Raw genomic sequence first — 16868 nt, forward strand, 5'->3', positions numbered from 1 at the left:
CTCTCTCTCCAGGCATCCCCGATATGTTCTCGCATCATCCCGCCGCTTGGCTGTTCACGTCAGCTCCAGTAGCCGACTATGACCTCAAGCGTCATTCCCAGGACTGACACCTAGAGTAAAGGGCTTCGTGGTTGAGTCTTTCCACACATCCCTTCTTCGGGAGGATGAATCTTTACAGCCCAGGCACAGACTAGGGATTGCGCAAACATCTCGATCGAGCTGCGCAACTTCAAGATAGCCTTTCGGCAACCGCCGCACTTAAAGTAGGATCGCGTGGTCAAGGCACAGAACCGTACTCAATCCATGCATGTCGTACGACGACTTCAGGGCTTGATTTCGGTTTCCAACGAGTTTGTAAACATGCCCCAATTCTCGAGTCCAGCGGAAGGACGGACAGTTGCATCAAAGATGATCGAGCAGTCGATATTCAGATTTAAGTTTTTGAAGTCGGCCAATAGAGACAACTGTTTAGTCTCTGGTGACTGTATCTTCCGTCTTGAGATGCAGACGTGAAAGAAATGCGTCCTCTTGCGGCATTCTCCACTCTGCGCAAATCTTCGCACTGGCTGTGCAGACACTATCTACCGATGCCCCGCTCACTTCGGGTGCAAAGTTGATCAAATCTTGCGGAAAGGAGGGTTGCCGACATCTTAAAGAGGAGATCTCTAGCGACGAGATCCAATGAGAGCGGTGCCGTTCAAGTCATATTGCAAGATCGGGACCTTATCTTTTCATACGTCTGTCCACGAATTCGAACGATGGCTATACAAAATGCGATGGAAGAGCCTGTGTTTAGTCCAGTGCGGTAGATTGTCGCAGACCTCAAGTGCATAGCTCGCGAAAGAGGTTTGTGACGTTACCTTGCCAGAACTTTTTTAGAAGAGAATTTAGATGTGTCCGACATGTATGCAACAAGAGGTGGATGCCACTTGGATATTATTTAGGCTATGCAACTCGAGTTCATACTGAACCTTTTTGCCAAGCACTTCTAAATAGACTTGATAATCTTAATGCTTCACTTTCATCCCGTATCCTCTGTTGCAAGAAGCCGTGAAGATCCCTCCAGAACTCTTCCTCCTTCAGAACATCTGCCCCGCTAACGCCTTGCGCAGCCGGTGCCACAGACTCAGTAGCAAGCTCTGGAGACTGTATTCTCGGGCTTACACCTGCAGGTATCCCACCCATCACCATGACTGTGAACTCAACCTCCTTTGTCGACTCTGCTGTGTCACCCAGTAAATCCTTGAGCGTCTTTGAATCCGTCGTAGGTTTCTTGTTGTACAAGAGTTTGATCTTGTCTATCGGTGCACCGGACTTTACCGCGTACGCAGACTTTAGATCGAATACGCTACATGTCAGAGGCTGGGATTCAAGAGTGTATGATGCGGTTGGCGATTTGCTGTTCTTGAGTGAGACTGTGATGCTGATGGGTGCCTTTTCAGCACCCGGTGCTGCTGTCGACGGCTGTCGCTTCCTTTTAAGTGGTTGCGATGACAGCTTAGGTATTATATACTGTTAAAATAATTAGCATAAGCCTGCCAAAAGGACATAAGATTGGGAGAACATGCTGCGCCTTGTGCGGGATACTGCTTGGGATCCAATACGTGGTCGCTGGAGAATTTGATGGGCCGCGAGTCAAGTGCAGTGAGGAATTGTCGTGCAAATGCCAATTCAGTCATGCCAGCCATTGTCTACAGTTTGTGAAACGGAGTATTTCTGTGTGTTCGTGTATGATGTTATCCAGAGATCGAAAGTGGCTGTTGATGTTCGACATCATTGGCACCGCTGTGCAGGAGTGGGGTCGGGCTTTGAAAACGCCGATCCAAGGCTCGGCCGCCAAAAAAATTTCTGGTAAGTGAATTCGAGATACCCCGTAACCTACCACCCAACCCACAGAGCGCAAACATAAGATGGGAGTCGGCAATAGATTCAAGAAGCAAGGGCCACCAGCGCCTTTGGATGAATCGAAGATCACATTGAAGAGGAAGAATGTGACTACGGTCTCCGCGAATGGCTCTAGTAAAAAGCGAAAGGTTGAGGAGGAAGGTGGAAAACGGTCTTCCAAAACGAAGGCGAAATCTTCGGCGCCAGACGTCAAGCCCTTAAAAGCAGGAGATGAAAAGAAGAGCAAGAAGAGCAAGGACTCGGTTGTCAATGGCAAGAGTCGAAAGCTTGCAAAGTCTCCTGAGCTAGACTCGGACGGCGAGGGCTTGGACGTTGCAGACTTGAACGGCGATGCCGTTGACGATCCGGACATCATGGAAGATGAGTTTGGCGGCGTTGCGACTAACGGATTCGATGACGATCTGCTGAGTGACGATATTGAGCTGGACAGTGAAGACGAATTTCCAGATTCTGGCTCCGATGTCATGGACTCGGACGAGGAAGTCATGCGCAAAGCTATGTGGTCTGAAGACGAGGATGACGAAGAAGCAGAGGAAAGACTCACAGCCGCAAACATTGAGGGCTTGTCGAAACAACTCGATGCACAACAAGCAAAAGAGGCGCGAGAGGCAGAGGAAGAGTTAATACAGACAAACATTGCCGGCGACAAGCCCAAGATCCTTGACGACGAGAACGAAGACGAAGCTGGTCATGCTCCACATCTTGCGCCAGATCTCCAGCTTCTTCGAAACCGTATTACGGAGAACATTCGTGTTCTAGACAATTTCGCGGAACTTGCAGAGGAAGGACGTTCGCGTGCCGAATATACGGCACAGCTGCTTAAGGACATCTGTGCATACTACGGCTATTCGCCATTCCTTGCTGAGAAACTATACAATTTGTTTCCACCCCGCGAAGCATTTGCCTTTTTCGAAGCAAACGAAACACCTCGACCCATGGTCATTCGCACCAACACCTTGCGAACCCATCGGAGAGAGCTTGCACAAGCACTAATAAATCGCGGCGTCACTCTTGAACCGGTCGGCAAGTGGTCCAAAGTCGGCTTGCAGATTTTCGAATCGCAAGTCCCTCTCGGCGCAACGCCAGAATATCTTGCTGGCCATTATATCCTGCAAGCTGCCTCATCATTTCTGCCAGTCATGGCTCTTGCCCCCCAGGAGGGTGAGCGAATTCTCGACATGGCAGCTGCTCCTGGCGGTAAGACCACGCATATCGCAGCGCTTATGCGCAACACGGGTTGCATTTTTGCAAACGACGCAAACAAGGTCCGTGCTAAAGGTCTGATTGGCAACATTCACCGCATGGGTGTCAAAAATACCATTGTGTGCAATTACTCCGCACTTGAGTTCCCCAAAGTCATGGGTGGATTTGACCGGGTGTTACTTGATGCGCCTTGTTCCGGCACAGGAGTTATTGCTAAGGATCAGAGCGTCAAGACAAACAAGACGGAGAAGGACTTCCTGAAGATGCCGCACTTGCAGAAACAACTTCTCCTTGCCGCTATTGACTCTGTTGATCATGCGAGCAAAACTGGTGGATACATTGTCTACTCGACGTGCAGTGTCACCGTCGAAGAGAATGAACAGGTCGTGCAGTATGCGCTCAACAAACGCCCGAACGTAAAGCTCGTGTCCACGGGCTTAGTTTTTGGTAAGGAAGGGTTCACAAGACATATGGGCAAGATCTTTCATCCTAGCATGAAAGAAACTCGAAGATACTACCCTCACACTTACAACGTGGACGGTTTCTTTGTCGCCAAATTCAAGAAGATAGGTCCCACAAAGCCAGGCATGGTCAACAGCTCCAATGCTGCTGGCCGTAAAACAGAGAGGGACGTCGAGCACGTGGATCATACGCCCATTGTTGACGAGGAAAAGGAGGATGACTTTGGCGGATTTGATGACGAGGAAGATGAGAAGTATATTGAGAGGGCGAGGAGGTCTAGTTTGAGAAGAAAGGGCATTCACCCAAAAAGTGTGGACAAGGGGAGAAATGCAGCGAAGACGAAGGCATAAGATCATTCACGCGGATAGCTCGCCAATCTCTGAGATGAACTAAAACACACTTGACCTTCCGGGTTTGCTTCTCTAGGTAAATAGCATAGTTGAGGATACCCAGCAATCTTCCATATTTGCAAGATTCAGGCTCCAAGTGGCTACCTTCAATTTAATCAATCTTTATTCCGATGGAACGGGCTTGTGTCTTCTCAAGCTGGTTGTTTTTATAACTACAAGGCTGAGATCAAGGCGGACTTCTGACCATTCCATTTTAGGCCGTGCATCCGTGTAACTCCAACGCACGAAGCGTTGTTCCGTAGCGTGCAGGACCTAAACAATATTGAGGCGCACATTGAGACTCGCGATGCCCAGGACATGGCATATGAATAATCTAATAAGGGCCAGGACCGGGTAAAAAGCGCAATAATGTCTCGCTACGGCGAGGGCGGATACGGAGGAGGTGGCACAAATCCCTACGCGAATGGATACGGCGCATCGAGCAACGAGACAAATCCTTACGGAGGAGCACCAACGGCAAACTCCAATCCATACGGTGGTAGCGCAGGCGCTTCAGATCGATATGGTTCGAATTCCGGTGCCACAAACCCTTATGGAGACAGTTCCTTCGGTTCATCAGCGACATCATTGCAACAGCCGTCGTCCTCCAACCCCTACGGTGGAAGCGCAAGCTCATATAGCTCAGCGGCACCTACGCAAAGTCTCAAAGGAGCAGGCCAATTAGGTGGCTTCCAGCCCCGCAATCGTCGACAGGGCGGCTACGGCACCGGCCCGGTGACTTCGCCGCAGTCTGCTGCGATGGAATACGGAAACAACTTCGACGGCAGAAACGAAGATGCGTCAGAAGACGGAACCCGAACCACGGTCAACAGGCCCACCAGCCTCGAGCGATCACAGGCGAAAAGACGAAGCGGCGGCGCCGGTCCCCGCAGTCCCACGCGAAAAATCAATGGCGCCGGTGGATCAGGCAGCCAGCAGATTGAGGACGTGTTGGGAGTAATACAAAGAGACTGGGCTTTTATGACGGATGAGAATTGCATACCTGTTGAAGTGGCGCTAAAACTCATGGATGATTCAAGTTTGGGCCTAGCCCGTAGAGAAAGAGAGTTCAAGGAGACTCATCAGCAGCTACAGAACGCCCTTCGAGCCATCGTGAACGAACACCACCAGGGGTTTAACAGTAGCATAGGCACATTTCACAGCATTCAGGCATCGATCCAAAGCAGCCAATCGAGACTGCGTGCTTTGAGGGACTCGCTAGTTACCGCCAAAAGCAGCCTTAGCACCACCAAACCTGAACTCAAAGGACTAGCCATGAGGAGCCAGGAATTCGAAGACATGTTGCAGATCCTGTCGTCGATTGAGCATCTACAGGGCATACCAGAAAAGCTAGAGGCGCGGATCTCAGAGAAGCGATTTCTGAGCGCTGTGGAGTTGTTACAGGATGGGTTGAAGACAGTCCGCAATTCAGAGATGGACAGCATTGGTGCATTGAGCGATATGAGGGTATATCTGAGCAACCAAGAGCATTCGCTTACGGACATCATGATTGAGGAGCTGCACAACCATCTGTACCTGAAATCGCCGTACTGCGAGAATAGGTGGAAGCAATACGCACCGCAACATATCAAGGCCACCATAGCAATGACAAATGGCCAACAGCATGGTCCGAGACAGTTGGTAGGATTTTTGGAAAATTTGGATACTGCGTCGAAAATTATGCAAGACGATCCTTCAAGGAATCCGGAGGCGGATAGTTTCTTCTACATACAACTTATTATCGAGTCACTCAACAATCTAGGACGACTTGACGTGGTTGTCGAATCGATCACGCAGAGAATGCCGGTCGAATTATTCAAGGTAGTGGAAAAGAGCATAAATGAGGCAGACCAAAGGCATCCCACATCACTACGTGGGAAAAGACCGGGGAATTCGGACGTGCTTGATAGTAGCAATGCTGCTAGGAGCGTCGTCTTGAACGATCTTTTAGGATCTCTTTTTGCTCGTTTTGAGGCCATTGCTGAAGGACACCGGGTCGTACATGAGGTTATCTCTGGTATTCTCCGTCGCGAAGGTATGAGAACGTCTTCCGCGCTGACTGGTGGTTTCCGCGAACTGTGGAAATTGTACCAAAGCGAAATTAGATCTATCCTACACGATTACCTCGCTGCAGATGGCAATTTGGGCTTCCGTAATGGTGAGGGCAGCAACAGGCCTGGCAGCATCTTTTCGCGTGTCCAGCGTGACAAAAACAAGCGGATTTTCAAACTTAACGACATGGACAGCAAGTCATCGGACATCAATTCAGAGCGCGAGGATCTGGAAGCTATTCTGAAGACCTCGGTTCCTGGCCTCGTCTCAGACTCCAAACGACCTAACCAGATGGATCAGAATGGCACTTCCAACGGGGTAAGCACTGATGGTAGTGCAACTGGCCACAAATTACTTGTCGAACCATCCGTATTCAATATGGGCATCCTTCTCCCACCATCTCTCACGTTTCTCTCGCGCCTTAAAGAGATCGTTCCTCCGACCTCTGACATTGTTCTCAGCAACCTAACCTCCTTTCTTGATGACTTTCTTGTCAATGTTTTCCTTCCACAACTCGAGGAAACCCTCTCTGATGCTTGTGCCCAAACCTTTATAGAGGCCGATGCCTTTCAACAGGATCCAAACTGGTCTCACCATAGCACTAAACCTATCTTCAGAGGAACACGCAAATTTTGGGAGCTAATAAGGAGCTTCTGTACCCTTTTGACAGGCCTACCACATGATCAGGCGTTTTCTCAGCTGATCATAGGACAGATCATGATGTACTACGAGAAGTGCCATGGATGGTTCAAAGCTGTGGTAGCGAGGAGCAAGCCTCATCCAACTAGCGGGAGGTTAGTGAAGATTGGTGTTGCGCTTGCAGAAGGCATGGCGGATGAGGATGGCGAGCTGAAGGAGGCGATCACGAAGCTTTCCCAGTTGGGAGAGAACGACGAGGAGGAGAGGAAAAAATGGCTGGAGAAGGAGATAGAGCTGTTACTTGATAGCGTCGACGGCATCACCATCGACGAGAGTGATCTGATTCTCGATCCGAGAAGCATTCAGTTGTTGTGCACGCTGCACACAAGCATGAAGTGGCTCGCTGGGCAAACAGTACAGTTAAGGCTTGTCAGCACCGAGGCAGTTGATTCGTCAAGAAGAGAAAGCAGACAAGGCGCGAGTAGAAGGTGGACTCTCGTTGCCAATGCCCGTGGATCTCCAGATTCTGGAAAGGCCTTCCTACCTCTGAATGACGAGACGGCAGAGCAGTTTGATGCCGCAGTAGGTCTATACAGGCAACTTGCCGTCTCAGTGAGTCGCATGCTTCATGTGGAGATACGATGCCATGTCCTTCATTTCATCGAGAAGGCAATGAAGCAGACGTTTGTGCTGGATGCCGAGGTGCAGGAACCAGATCCAGAGGTCGTTGCTCTGAACGCTGATATTGTCTCATTCGATGATATCTTGGGAACTTGTCTACAAGCTCCGGTGCGAAGGTGAGAGCTGATGGGTATGAACCAGCGACGAGATCTTGCTAACTTTATCCATCGCGATAGCTTCGTCCTCACGGGAATTTCTTCTCTGCTGGACAAGTATCTCATCTCTCTTACCCCTACCATCAACGCGATGAACTTGGCTGGAGCGCACCGCCTCCAGCTTAACATTCTCGTTCTGCAGCAGAATCTCAAGAATGTCGAACCTTCAGCGTCACTGGCTCAATCGGCGAGTTACTATGAGCTCTTCACCGCCGGCGCGGACGAAATTGTTAAGCGAGCGAAGCAGCAAGGCAAGGCGATCGGATTTACGGCCGAGCAGATAAGCATGCTGCTGAAACTTGTATACAGTGAAGCGCTTGCTAGCGACAGGCGCGAGGTCAGCGTTGCTGCGGAAAGGGGTCTCGCACAAAGTGAATTGGAAGTTAGTGAGTACCTGTACTAAATTACTACGAAGCGTCTTGAACATCAGCTGCGAATCATCGATTCTTTTGTCTAGTGATGGGTTGTGGAGCTTTAGCTTCAAATCAATGTCGTCCCTACAATGCGATCACCATCATCAATAATGAGACGTCTGCCATTCTTCGACCACGCGCCCCCTTCGTGCTGCCAACGAATCATTTTGCATATTTGCCAGCCTACTTGATGATTCGCACACAACACAATGCATCAATTCAAACTGAGCGCCTGTCATATGTCCCTGGTCCAGCTTCTGCCATCCTCGCCACCGCTGCCCGACTCCATTGCTCCTGCTTCGCTGGTTCACCGCTCCCTTTATCCTTGAGATCATCCAATGACCCCGCCTCAGCTCTCCTCGAAAGTTCCACCAAAGGAAACGGTTTTGGCTTCTTCTTTGGCTTAGCTTCTACCGAGCGGGGGATGTACTTGTGCTGTTGTTCCATGCGCTGAACCAGGGATAATGAAAGCGGAAGATCGGGGCTGGTGCAGACCTGGCACATTGGACACCGGTCGTCATCTTCATCGTATTCCAGGTGAACGTGCCTGTGTCGACATAGCCTAGGCGTTGGTAGCTGCCACGGCGACAACGGTCGTGACTCGGGGGACCAGGAATCGTGCGTCAATGGCCCGAATGTGTCGTAAGATTGTGGCAGCTGTCCTAAGGAAGAAAACGAGCCCAAATCTTTTGCCTCCACAACTACACTTTCGGGTTCACGACGTGACTGCAGTTTGTGCCCTTGCGATCTGGAGAGTGAGCTCTCGTCATCTGAATCTGACAATGTCAGAGTGAGGGAATTCTCATCCAGTTCGAAGTCCTTGCTCGACATTTGAACTGCCGGCGGCGAGATTGTATTTTCGGTGGATTGAAATGACATTTTATTATGAAGAAAGGAAGAAAGTTATCAATAGACAGTGTTTTTTCTGTCAATAATTCAGCCGCTATTGGGCCCACGAGCAATTCACGGATCTGTCCTGGTTTTTGATGTTGAAGTGAATAATTGAACCACGTGCTTCTAGTGTATACAATCCTTGTGTGTCGCCATTACCTCTGTTGATGTTCCGACAGGAGCGATTGTTGTAAGCTACGTTCATGCAAGCAGTCGTCCAACTCGGAGATATTTTAATGACTGGACAAGCGAGTCGGTTCATGGGATTTCATGCCACCATATCTTGTATAGATGTCAATTGATTTGACATCTATGGAGTCCTGAGTTGATCTTCTACTCTTCTCAACAATGGCGTTCTTGCAGCATCTTCCTCGCCACTATATGGCATCTTCAAATATCTGCCACCATCAACTTGACTCACCCTCCAATACCCAGCTCTAGCGGCATCTTCAAAGAATTGGATATTCTTATCAGAGCTGCGATTGCCGCTCTCAGGGAGATAAATCCAGGTCCACAATCCCGCGAAGGCGCTCCTGGCGGCAAATACAAGGAAAATATAGAAACTGAGATTATTGAACATAACCGGAGTAAGGAACGTGATTACGAAATTCGCAAGACCCCATACTACCACCGACACTGCAGCAGCTTTTCCGCGTACAGCGGCTGGGAACAACTCCGTAGGAATGAGCCAAACAGTCGCCAGCCAACACACACCGAACGCCCATGTGGCAACAAATAAGGTGAATATGCCTGGAATCGCTGCAGCCAAAGTGAGGATATTGAGACTGTCATTGTTCATTGCTAGACCGCCAAAAAGGGCCAGCAGGAGGAATGAAGTCGTTAACACGGCAGATCCAAGAACCATAAGACTTCTTCGACCCACAGCATCGATGAGTAGCCAGGAAAGTGTTATGAATATCAGGTATGATATGTAATTGGCCTGAGTCAGTTCCTCTGGGCGTCGAACTTTGAATACCGGGAGCTCGAAGATTTGAGGTCCATAGACACTAACGGCGTCATAACCAGTGAATGCTTGATTTACCTGCCCCATAATCGAAATGAACGTAGGGTGGAATTGCGGATGTTCTGGCGTCAGCATATCCAGATATGAGACGTTGTGGCTTTCTTCTGCTCGCGCGCTCTGCTTCAGCGCCTTAAATTTCTTCGGGCCCTCCTCTTGACCGTGGATATCTAGCGTAGCTGTCTCGGCTTCACCTCCTAACCTTGGTGAAAGAGCCATCTCGGGCTCTCCGGTAATTGACCGATAAAGGCAAGAAGTAGGAACGGATATAATTGCATGACGACAATGGGTATCCTCCATGCCACTCACTACCTTTCCCCAGTGCCCGCGTAGCGGCTAAGTTAATCCCGAAAGCCATATTCAACCCAAGTATATTCATTTGAAATTCTTGGGCAAGTGCTTTACCTCGCTGCCCGTCATTGCTAAGCTCGCTGCTGTAGATCGGAATCAGAGCATCTACGCCTCCAACGCCAATGCCCATGATGATTCACCCCACCAGCATAATTTCAAGTGCTCCTTTACGCCAACCTCCGAGATCAGTAGTAACCATGATGAGGTTTCCCATGGGTGCAGTTGCGTGGCATCCAAAGATAGATTTCTTAAGTCCAAACTCGTCGCCGAGCTTGGAGAAGAACACCCACGGCGCAGCCAAGATAATACACGGCGACGATGACCCTAACAAGCGGCGAGTTGGACCTAATGCACATGGTACGTAGGTAATCATGATTGGTGTTGATGAGCGACATCATTCCTTGATCGTAGCCATAGAGCTACTTCTTAGCGAGGAAGATCGAACGCCGTGTTTACTACTGGGCTCTTACAGATATAGCCGTCGATGAAAATAGCACAACCTGCTGCTGCCTGCTGCCAAATAGAGATTTGAAATATCTTACGAGAGGAGACAACTCAGGCCCGTCTAAGAACGCTGCGGAGAAGTTGTAAGAGTTCCGGCTCTGGAGAAGCCGACAGTGCGAACGCAACTGGAACCGATGGAAGCATTGGTCTACAGATAACTGGACAGCAGGCTGTACGGATCTGTCGCTTGGCTTGTTTTGTTCCACCGTTGCAATCGTCGAGTACTTTCTTGAAACGTGCGCCAGTCCCGCAACTGATTCTCCGCCGTACGGGTTGATCACAGTGTCTGAGTGAAAAAATTGGTAAGCCGGATCTCCCTCATATAAGTTCCTGCGCTATGAACACGGAGAGAGAAGCAATCCCTGCGCGTCGTTGTTCGTCCTTGTTTGAGAAAAAAAAAAAAAAAAAAAAAAAAAAAAAAAAAAAAAAACAGGTTCGAATGCATTTTATCAATTGGAACATCAGTGGAATGATGCCAAACTCCTCATAGATCTTCGAAGCCACACATCAAAGACCGTGAAGCAAAAATATCCCACATGTCTCACAGCCAAGAAACGATATTGAGGAGGAAATACGCTGGGTTCATAGCAGACATAATTGATTACTCCCAACCGTTACCCGACACATGGACCTTGCAGAGCATTGACTTGCCGAGGTCTTACATTGCGCAAAGGATTTTCTCGTGACCTATCCAGAAGTCACAACTCAAGCGGACGCCCGCCAGCTTCTATGTCCTGTCTCACAGGGTAATTGGGAACTAAAACCGGATTGCTAGCCTCGTGATATGAAGTTTGTTCTCTTCTCGATCCCATGTTTCGCAAATTCAGCTTCTGTCCAATCGAAGAGTTTGTTTGCGAGTTGGTTATCTTTGGCGTACTTGTGCGCTCCCATCCTCTTCCCGACAGGCATATAATAAGTCCCGTTGAAGACCATTTCCCTGGGCGCTGTAGCAGCCCAGAGCTGATTTAGAGCTCCGAACTCTACGCCTGATAAGACCAAGGATCCAACCGAGGTCAACACAACACGTACCAACCAGAAGGATCTTTTGACTGACCCGTAGAGGTCAGTTTTGATCAGACCAGGATGTACTGCAACAGACGTAATGTCTGGGTATCGCGTAGCCAGAGCTTTGGCATGCAATATGTTGGCCAACTTTGATTGTCCATATAATTGAGCAGGGGTCAATGTCTTGTGAACCTCGGGGTCGAAAACGATCCCCCCCTTTGGAGCCATATGGTGGCCCATTGAAGAGACGCTAATTATTCGGACATCAGCACCCGGCAATTTGGTGGTCTCCATCATTGTTGGGAGCAAAAGCTTGGTCAACAGCGCGTGCCCAACATAGTTAGTTCCGAATTGCGCCTCGAACCCCTCTTCTGTAGTGTGATAGGGCGTCGCCATGATGCCTGAACAGCTTTGTGAATACGGGTGTCGTTCACGGAGTAAGGTCCCAACGTACCGGCATTGAGGATCACAATGTCGAGACGTGAGCATTCTTGAACGATCCGTCTCGCAGCCTCAACGATTGAGTCAAACGACATCAGATCAAGCTGCAGATGGCTTATTTCGGCCGTTGGCACGAATTTTTTTATGTCCGATATTGCCTTCCGCGCCTTGGACGCGTCCCGGGAAGCGAGATAGACTTTCCCCGGATCATGCTTTGCCAGCCGAAGGACGGTCTCCTTGCCTATTCCACCATTGCCACCAGTGACGAGAATGATTTTTCCAGACAGGTCGCATATGTCAGCGTCGGGACTGAAGACTCGCCCTCTCCCCGTCAAAAGATCCGAGAGGTACGAAAATGAAGCGAGCAGCGCAGGCGGCACTAGGGCCGAATAGACCAAGAGCTCTTTCAGCAAGTCCCACATAATTAAAGATGCAGAAGAGAATTACGTCTGCGCCACTCGAAAGGCTTTTTCCGGAGTTTCCGTGGTAAAAAAGTGAAGGTTTTCTTGGATGGCGTGGAGACGCGTACCACTGATCTTAGCCACCAAAGCGCTAATTCCTCGTCACAATCTCAGCGCTCCAGAAAATTTACATAAATGGACAAAGGGATGGGATTCTTTGATGGCGCATGATTCTTGAAATTGAATTAGCTAAACAAGTCAAGCTCGACCGTTTGTGAAACATGATGGCGGCCTCCTACCGAGGCGATTGCTGATATTTGGCTAGTGTGTCGGCCGAATTTGTTCAGCGGGCACACGTCAACGCGGAGCCACGGCGTTGAGGCTCTACAATGTGAAAAGGATCAATCGGCTTGTTTCACATCGCAGCCAGTTCACATCCACTTTTCATCTCTGGCGTTGCTCTAATCTTCACAAGAGGCAAAGCAAATGTTCGCCTCATCTGGAACGTTGTCACTCTCAATCGTGGCACACATCGAAACTCCGGAGCACTGTGATTCCGATCGAAACGCAGCTCCTCGACCTGCTTTGCGGGACCTTATTCGCACTAAATGCAATCCTTTAGGAAGGTCTATTTCATTGCTGAATGCGCAAAGCTAGGCTAACTAGCTCCGTGATGGCGTGGGTACACGTTACCTCCACGTGTATTTGACAGCCCGAAGCATCTCGTATTCTGCGTGTTGCCACGGGTAAACTCGCAAAGACTTCCGGATCACAAGCTGCCCCATCTTGCTGGGCGCCCTCGATGAGAGGATGCAAGTGTGTTTTGCTTTTAAAGCCTGCGGTCTTGTCACCGGCTTCAACCGGCGGTTCCACACAACCATACGTTTTGTTAGAAGTTTATGTACAGAAACCCCCTATATGAACGCGCCACAGCGTTCAACTGTCCTTCTAAGCAGCGCGATGGCTTCTGAGATGGCTGAAACACCCACACAACGCCACTCTAAATTCTCTGTGCCTTGCTCACGGACCACCCGTTGCTAGTCCGTCACAGGAAGCGTGGGATCGACAGAATATCCAGATCATGGTTGCTCGGCTCCACGTTGCCCATACTGGCAGGCAGACTGTGCCTCTAACGCTAGAACGCCATGCGTTCAGTCTCCTGAATCCTGCGCCATGCAATGCTTTGACGAGATTGTGAGCGATTTTGTTGCTTTTGTGACCAAAACATGAGCTTTCTTGAGATTTCTTGAGATAATTGCTAAGTCTAAATTGAAGCGCTGACCACATGTGGCCCTAGCGACCGTGGGCTACGTGAGAAGGGAAACAGGATAGACAGAAAGTTGGTGTCTTAGCTTGCATAGCTACTCTGTCAAGATGAAGATAGTTCAGAACTTCTTCGCTAAATAGGCAGGTCGGACTAGTGTGACAGCAGTCGTCGTCATACTGATCAAATAGCTGGCCATAGTTGCTAAAATGCTGGATTTTGAAGTGTCTTGCATCTGCGTCAGGACCGGAGGCAAAATCTGAGAAAAGAGTTTCTTCAGGCCACGGGCCTGAAATCGAACATCCCCCATGCATTGTTACGACACGAGACCCGGTAAGAGTCTTTCAATCGCATGGCTACGCCTATTCCAGACGGACTGTGCATCTTCAGCGTTCTGTAATTTGCCCAGCCTTGCATGCATCATATTCGCAATTGTGAGACGGTCCAAAACAAGGAAGAGTTCCGTCTGTGCTGCAGTTTCTTCGCGTTGTGGCCATTGCTTCTGAGGCCCGGCAACCCTTGTAAATCTGTGGAAAGTTTTATGGCACTCGTTCCGACGTAAACGTTGGTAAGGCCCTCCTAAATAACGAAACTTTTCTCTTTCCTAAAGGGATGTCGATCGTGAATGGGAAGCTGTCAAATTTTTCATCCAGGATTTGTTGCAACGGGATAGAACTGCGTCGAATGATAAGTGGGATTGGTACGACCGTTGTAGACGTCCATGGCTTGCTGCGAAGGATAATACGTGGTCATATTTGATGGCTGATAGGGAGCATTGGAGGGCAACGGAGCCTGTACGGACGGTGCAGTTGTCCAGCCTCTCGGTGTAGCTTCTGAAGGGCCATTTGCTTGCGGAATATTGCCTTGAGCTTGCTGAGGAGCACCAGGCTGAGCAAAATGCTGTTGCGACGCAATTGCGTACCCCGGATGTGTCTCTTGATGTCCATACTGAACACTCTGATATCCAAAAGCCTGGGGCATCCCTTCTATCTGACCAAACGACAAGGATCGTGCGGGAACAAAGGGGACATTGCCAGCGTTGGTGTATGCGAAATTTGGAGTAGCGAACGCTGTTGGCGTAGTAGGATTGAACGACATTGCGGAATCGTGGCTGTAATGACTTGTAGTTGGCGTGCTGTTGACGGACCAGTACTGGGGATCCGCAATGGAGGCACGATGCTGCTGCGGATACTGAGTAAGACCTTGCTGGGGGTCGTTCCACGCTCCTCCCCCAAACTTTGCGAATTGAAACGGTACGTTCTGGGCGCTGGCTGTGTTTCGCGGTCAGTCAGAGCATGAAAATCGCTGAGAAAGCATGTGTACACACCTTCGGTGCCCACAGGGATCCCGTAGCCGGCGCTTTCTTGATGTGATTGAGACTCTGCATCCGCCTTTGGCGAGTGAAGCTGCACATGAGCCGCTTCGTCGGCGACAGACCCAGGGAGCGAGACGCCAGAAAGGTGCGGCGAGGATTGCGAAGATGCTGAAGGCGCACCGGACAAGGCGGTGTCTTTTCGAACAGGATGCGCGGCTCTGCTGTCAGCCGAAGGAGCTTGATCGACCGGATAAAAATTGCACTCTTTCTTCAGACGAATGCAATTCGTGCACCTTCCCTGCGCATCCTCTGGTATGGGGAGTTGGCATCGAATTTTTCGCCGTCGACAATGACCTGCGACCAGATTATTACCTCCATTCCAAGGCTTTTTGCTGGAGGTAGCGGTCGCCTTACTGCAAGCAATACTACTCCGGTGGTAACCGAGTTTGTTTCGTTTCTTCTCATTCGTAGGCGACATCACTCCAGCGTCACTTTGGCTCGTTTTGCCAAGGTGGGGGGTCGATGCTGAGCGACGAAGGTCGTTCGGCCTTGACTTTGACGCTTTCCGTTTCTTCAATCCGTCTCGGTCAATGGCACCATGTGGTACAACGAAACGATCTTCATCATTTGAGGCGATGGTGATTTGATCGTTCGCACCAGGCGGCTGTGAGGGCATGGGATACGACATGTTCTTCCTGAGAATATGGTCTTCACGAGAGCGCGCGCTCAAGAATGGATCTTTCGCCACTCTATCTGGTCTGTTTCGCTGCTCTGTGACGACGGCCATAGGAAATGAGATCAGAAACGTTAGAGGGTGGGCGAAAAAAAGTCCTCCAAAGCCCGCCAGCACATATCAAACTCGCGGTCGCCGTGGGTCTAGAACTGATAAAAGTCAGAACGGCGGAGGATTACTGGAGAACGGCTGCGGTCAGGGCCAGCGCCAAGGGTAGGATTCGAGACTCACAGCAGCAAGCAAAGAAGCGAACGAAGGGAAGGGGGATGGTTCACGGAAGCAAAGATGGAGAAGGAGGAAGGAAAAGAGGTCGCATCTGTAAAGGTTGGATTCTAGGCTCTCTGAGCTCCAGCCATGGATACCAATAGGGAGAGCGGTCCTCGGGAGAGCAGGCTAGCGGGATGGGACGTGGAGACGAAGACAGACGGCTGACAGCAGAGAGGGACGGGGAGCGAGCACGCGTGCTGTACGGTGGGAGACGAGAAACAAGACGACTACTCCGGCCATATGTAAAAGTCACCATGGTTCCAGTTACGCCCCTCATCAATGTACGCAGCAGCCACACTGGGGCAAAAGAAAGGCCTGCTGAGGAGCGATCAGCGCGCAGGAACGTTGCATTCGAAAAGGGTATCGTGGCAAACGACTGTCAACGCCATCTCGCGCTGAGGCATCTCCTCGTGGAGCATCTGCCCGCCATCCTTGTCGGCTCTTCAGCTAGCAGCGCCGCCTGCGGATCTTAGCAAATGTGGGCAGGACTGAGCGACGATGTTAGCCTCCTGCGCTCTCATGTCATGGAAATGATGGGCAGCGCTATGGTCAGACGCGGTTCTCTGCTCCCTACTCGCCGAAGCACGCACCCGTATGCAGGCGTTCAGCGGTCCTTTGACCCTGAAATATCAATCCCAAATTAGACCCGTTTGGGCGCCCTCCACCGCGGGCGTGCTGGCGCAACCTCTTCTCCACACACCACGCGACAGCCAGTTGGCGACCGCTGCTGCGTGCTGCGTACCGCACCGGCGCCGGCCTGCTCGCCAGCGCGGCCG

General features: G+C 50.3%; 6 protein-coding genes across 6 annotated transcripts; 2 read left to right on the plus strand and 4 right to left on the minus strand.

The window, feature by feature from the left end:
• Nucleotides 1-867: 867 nt before the first annotated feature.
• Nucleotides 868-1758, minus strand: PV09_00466 (uncharacterized protein). The gene is made up of 2 exons (XM_016353209.1): nt 1569-1758; nt 868-1512 (listed from the first exon to the last, which is right to left on the minus strand). Exons 1-2 carry the CDS (start codon nt 1686-1688, stop codon nt 961-963), a joined length of 672 nt encoding a protein of 223 aa, XP_016219466.1. The 5' UTR covers nt 1689-1758; the 3' UTR covers nt 868-960.
• A 113-nt stretch (nt 1759-1871) lies between these two features.
• Nucleotides 1872-4099, plus strand: PV09_00467 (uncharacterized protein). Its single transcript, XM_016353210.1, has one exon. It carries the CDS (start codon nt 1911-1913, stop codon nt 3918-3920), a length of 2010 nt encoding a protein of 669 aa, XP_016219467.1. The 5' UTR covers nt 1872-1910; the 3' UTR covers nt 3921-4099.
• Nucleotides 4100-4237: 138 nt separating this feature from the next.
• PV09_00468 (uncharacterized protein) lies at nt 4238-8043 on the plus strand. Its single transcript, XM_016353211.1, has 2 exons — nt 4238-7447; nt 7508-8043. Exons 1-2 carry the CDS (start codon nt 4329-4331, stop codon nt 7887-7889), a joined length of 3501 nt encoding a protein of 1166 aa, XP_016219468.1. The 5' UTR covers nt 4238-4328; the 3' UTR covers nt 7890-8043.
• Nucleotides 8044-9100: 1057 nt separating this feature from the next.
• PV09_00469 (uncharacterized protein) lies at nt 9101-10292 on the minus strand (the record flags this gene model as incomplete). The annotated part of the gene is made up of 2 exons (XM_016353212.1): nt 9101-10008; nt 10121-10292. The coding sequence occupies 2 exons, from the start codon at nt 10290-10292 to the stop codon at nt 9101-9103; spliced, it is 1080 nt and encodes a 359-aa protein (XP_016219469.1).
• An 808-nt stretch (nt 10293-11100) lies between these two features.
• Nucleotides 11101-12782, minus strand: PV09_00470 (uncharacterized protein). Its single transcript, XM_016353213.1, has 2 exons — nt 12126-12782; nt 11101-12072 (listed from the first exon to the last, which is right to left on the minus strand). Exons 1-2 carry the CDS (start codon nt 12532-12534, stop codon nt 11438-11440), a joined length of 1044 nt encoding a protein of 347 aa, XP_016219470.1. The 5' UTR covers nt 12535-12782; the 3' UTR covers nt 11101-11437.
• A 472-nt stretch (nt 12783-13254) lies between these two features.
• Nucleotides 13255-16303, minus strand: PV09_00471 (uncharacterized protein). The gene is made up of 4 exons (XM_016353214.1): nt 16057-16303; nt 15507-15974; nt 15105-15446; nt 13255-15048 (listed from the first exon to the last, which is right to left on the minus strand). Exons 2-4 carry the CDS (start codon nt 15877-15879, stop codon nt 14423-14425), a joined length of 1341 nt encoding a protein of 446 aa, XP_016219471.1. The 5' UTR covers nt 15880-15974; nt 16057-16303; the 3' UTR covers nt 13255-14422.
• Nucleotides 16304-16868: the final 565 nt, after the last annotated feature.

The sequence above is a fragment of the Verruconis gallopava genome (genome assembly GCF_000836295.1).
Source record: "Verruconis gallopava strain CBS 43764 unplaced genomic scaffold supercont1.1, whole genome shotgun sequence".
In the NCBI taxonomy this organism is placed as follows: domain Eukaryota; kingdom Fungi; phylum Ascomycota; class Dothideomycetes; order Venturiales; family Sympoventuriaceae; genus Verruconis; species Verruconis gallopava.

What these genes read in the sequence shown, in the direction of transcription:
- PV09_00466 (XM_016353209.1), bottom strand. Translation starts at nt 1,688, where the DNA reads ATGGCTGGCATGACTGAATTGGCATTTGCACGACAATTCCTCACTGCA. An exon ending in AGTATCCCGCACAAGGCGCA is followed by an intron (nt 1,513 to 1,568) that starts GCATGTTCTCCC and finishes TTATTTTAACAG; the next exon opens with TATATAATACCTAAGCTGTC.
- PV09_00467 (XM_016353210.1), top strand. Translation starts at nt 1,911, where the DNA reads ATGGGAGTCGGCAATAGATTCAAGAAGCAAGGGCCACCAGCGCCTTTG.
- PV09_00468 (XM_016353211.1), top strand. Translation starts at nt 4,329, where the DNA reads ATGTCTCGCTACGGCGAGGGCGGATACGGAGGAGGTGGCACAAATCCC. An exon ending in CTACAAGCTCCGGTGCGAAG is followed by an intron (nt 7,448 to 7,507) that starts GTGAGAGCTGAT and finishes CCATCGCGATAG; the next exon opens with CTTCGTCCTCACGGGAATTT.
- PV09_00470 (XM_016353213.1), bottom strand. Translation starts at nt 12,534, where the DNA reads ATGTGGGACTTGCTGAAAGAGCTCTTGGTCTATTCGGCCCTAGTGCCG. An exon ending in CATTGTGATCCTCAATGCCG is followed by an intron (nt 12,073 to 12,125) that starts GTACGTTGGGAC and finishes AAAGCTGTTCAG; the next exon opens with GCATCATGGCGACGCCCTAT.
- PV09_00471 (XM_016353214.1), bottom strand. Translation starts at nt 15,879, where the DNA reads ATGGCCGTCGTCACAGAGCAGCGAAACAGACCAGATAGAGTGGCGAAA. An exon ending in CCGGAGTAGTATTGCTTGCA is followed by an intron (nt 15,447 to 15,506) that starts GTAAGGCGACCG and finishes ATCTGGTCGCAG; the next exon opens with GTCATTGTCGACGGCGAAAA. An exon ending in GATCCCTGTGGGCACCGAAG is followed by an intron (nt 15,049 to 15,104) that starts GTGTGTACACAT and finishes CGCGAAACACAG; the next exon opens with CCAGCGCCCAGAACGTACCG.